We start from the raw sequence: 2,829 nt of genomic DNA, 5'->3' as shown, positions 1-2,829 counted from the left end.
AACTAAAATTAAAAGTATGGATCTTTTTAAGTTATCTAATACTAGGTAATATAAGTAATAATAATAATAATATAATCGAAAGTGTTCACAAAGCATGCACACGAGCAGGTCATGGGTAATGTAATTCAATAGCATAACGTGGGCTGCACATTCCCCGAGAGTGCGGATAGCAGTTAGACACGGTTCAAAGGGCAATAAAACAATAAATTTAATTATATATAGATTTATAATGTTACGAACAATTCGAGCTATTTTGGATAAACGAATGTAATTTCATGTTACAATTTGAAGTCATACTAGAAAGAAACGAAGGTTAATTTAGGTTTATTTCGATTTTCTTTTGGTGGTTACAAGGTCGGTCGAATTGACTGATCCTGTTTTGAGATTAGGGTAGAAAAGATAACATAAACTATAAGGATTTAGTGAAAAAAAACGTTTTAAATGCATTTAGGAGGTTTTAGGGATTACATAGGAGAAATTTGAGATTTTTGAGATGGTGAAAAGTATTTTTAATTTTAACATGAAAACTACTTTGCACACGGACTATTCAAAACAAATACTTAATATATTCATGGACAAATCTTTATTCTATTTTAATAAAAGTACTTCACTAAGAAATATGACTTTTTGTATGTGAAAGACTTGTAATATTAACTGAAAGACTGCCAAATTTCATGAAGATATACCCAATACATAGAGAGTTATAAGTATTAAATTTACGTCAACTTGAACGAGTACAGAAGGTCACGTGACTCGGTCAAATTGACCGACCCCATGTCGGAAGAGTTAATGAACATTTATAATTACAAATAACTAGTAGCTATTTAATTGCAATGTAAATAACCAATGTTTAATGGTACATTACGCAATATGTAGTTACAAATTCAAAAATATAACTATACACTTTGTGCTACAGCTATGTAAAGAACCATAGTATTTAATGTTAATACAAGTATCAAACAACTATATCTAGCTACAAATTCACTTACAATTTATATATTGTGTGCTATATGGGCAAATACAGCTAACTGTAGAAATCTACTTATACAGCTAGCTAACTTTGCAACTTAGCTACATAGCATTGGAGCCAGACACAGAAAAGATCCATGGCTGCACACATGCATGCGTTGCTCACAAACATGCAGCCTAGTTACATTTTGTTATTTTGTTTACCAATGTTTTCTATGGTCTGTTCAGTTTTTTCTGTCGATCTCCAGCAAATCATTTTCTGAAACAGTACGTAAAGGACTAACTAACTATAAGTGACCACAATATGCAGGCAAACATGTGATACATTGATAAAAAAAAGTTATATACATACAATGTAAACTATACCATTGCCCATTAAATGGGCGTAAAAAAGTGAACAAACTAGCTGATTAAAAATTTAAAAACAAATAATAGGGATCTCAAAAAAGTAAACATACAAGTGGTTGGATATACTATTAGCTGAATATTGATCATGATCTGTCTTACATCAAATTCCTATTTGACTGCAGCACCTTGCATACATATATATAGGCATTCAGTGTGCAGTAAAATAAAAATGATTCATGACAGATTGATACACGCAAACTGATAGTGTATTCAACCTCTTGTATTTTTAATTTTTTTGTGATCTCTATCATTTGTTTTTAAATTTTTAATCATCTAGTTATAACCATATAAAGGATATCTGTAATGTTTATAAAACTTTAACTACAAAGAGACACAAACTTACCATTCATATACATGTATGACACATCATTTGGATGAAACAGAACAGCATTTTTCTTGCCTTTTACTTGGATAAGTAAGTTGTCCATTACCTAAGGGTATACAACTTGTTAAGCACAGGAAATGTGCAACATAAATTATGTCAAAAGTTTCATACCAGATAAAAATGTATTTCTTCTTTAACAGTTCAATATCATGTGTTTGTATTTCAGGCTAAGTGTAGGACTGTTTAATATTTTCTTTCACATATTCTATCAATCTTCTTTTGATGAACACTCTTTGCATACTGGTACAGGCTAATTCAGTTTTTTTCTTTAGCATGTTCATAACAATGTATCTAATGATAAGGAGACAACATGTCTCATTGACTACAACACTGGTTATTTTAGAGGGTGAGTTAAAAGATGTTTGTTTATAGATATTCTGTTATTGTCAGGAAAATCAATCAACAAACTAAGAAATATTCTTTTCAATAAAAACTTAGCCTCTTGGACTAAAGAATTACATATTATACATACAATGAAGTTTAAAACTAAAACAAAAAATCTTACATCATAATGTGTCCATAAACACAAGCCTTTTGAAGCAATTCGAAACACAGAGGAGAAAAACTGCTTTTCAGGGAATATATCAGAATAGGTTATATCTTTAGCTAAGCCTGGAAACTGTCTTCTGATGTCAGCTACATCTTTACGTGGGTCATCTCCAAGTGATCTCATGTAATAAAATTCTTTCTAAAAGCATAAAAGAAAAATATTGTTGGAAATATTTACAACAAATTTCAATACTTCAACAGTATATTTTTATAATGAGATTTAAAACACTGAAAATTTTGCACATTAATAAAACTAACTTAAAATCACATTAAGCATTCAAACCAAACTTCACTACAATTAGTTAAGAACTAGTTTTGTTGTAAAAAAAAATGTTTATTCAATTACATCATGCATTGTATATATATATATATATATATATATATATCAGCTTATATGTACTTAGCTACAATATTATTCTTAATGAATACTATATTAAAGACTAAATATACCTTAAATAAGAAACAAAACAAATTAAGTAATTATTAACTTATTTTATTTATAGAGAACTAATTTTCTT

At 29.0% G+C, this 2,829-nt stretch overlaps 1 protein-coding gene across 3 annotated transcripts in view; it reads right to left on the bottom strand.

Annotated features, from left to right (window-relative positions):
• The window catches only part of LOC106469166 (tRNA wybutosine-synthesizing protein 5-like), a 25,201-nt gene that overhangs the window by 12,795 nt on the left and 9,577 nt on the right, over positions 1-2,829 (bottom strand). For all 3 annotated transcript variants that reach the window (XM_013929631.2, XM_022397603.1, XM_022397604.1), the window contains 2 exons: positions 2,268-2,450; positions 1,721-1,808 (listed from right to left, as the gene is read on the bottom strand). In XM_013929631.2, coding sequence (XP_013785085.1) covers positions 1,721-1,808; positions 2,268-2,450 — 271 coding nt within the window. The remainder of the gene's footprint in view (positions 1-1,720; positions 1,809-2,267; positions 2,451-2,829) is intronic.

The sequence above is a fragment of the Limulus polyphemus genome, unplaced genomic scaffold (assembly GCF_000517525.1).
Source record: "Limulus polyphemus unplaced genomic scaffold, Limulus_polyphemus-2.1.2 Scaffold3333, whole genome shotgun sequence".
In the NCBI taxonomy this organism is placed as follows: domain Eukaryota; kingdom Metazoa; phylum Arthropoda; class Merostomata; order Xiphosura; family Limulidae; genus Limulus; species Limulus polyphemus.
This window is presented reverse-complemented; position numbering and strand designations above follow the sequence as displayed.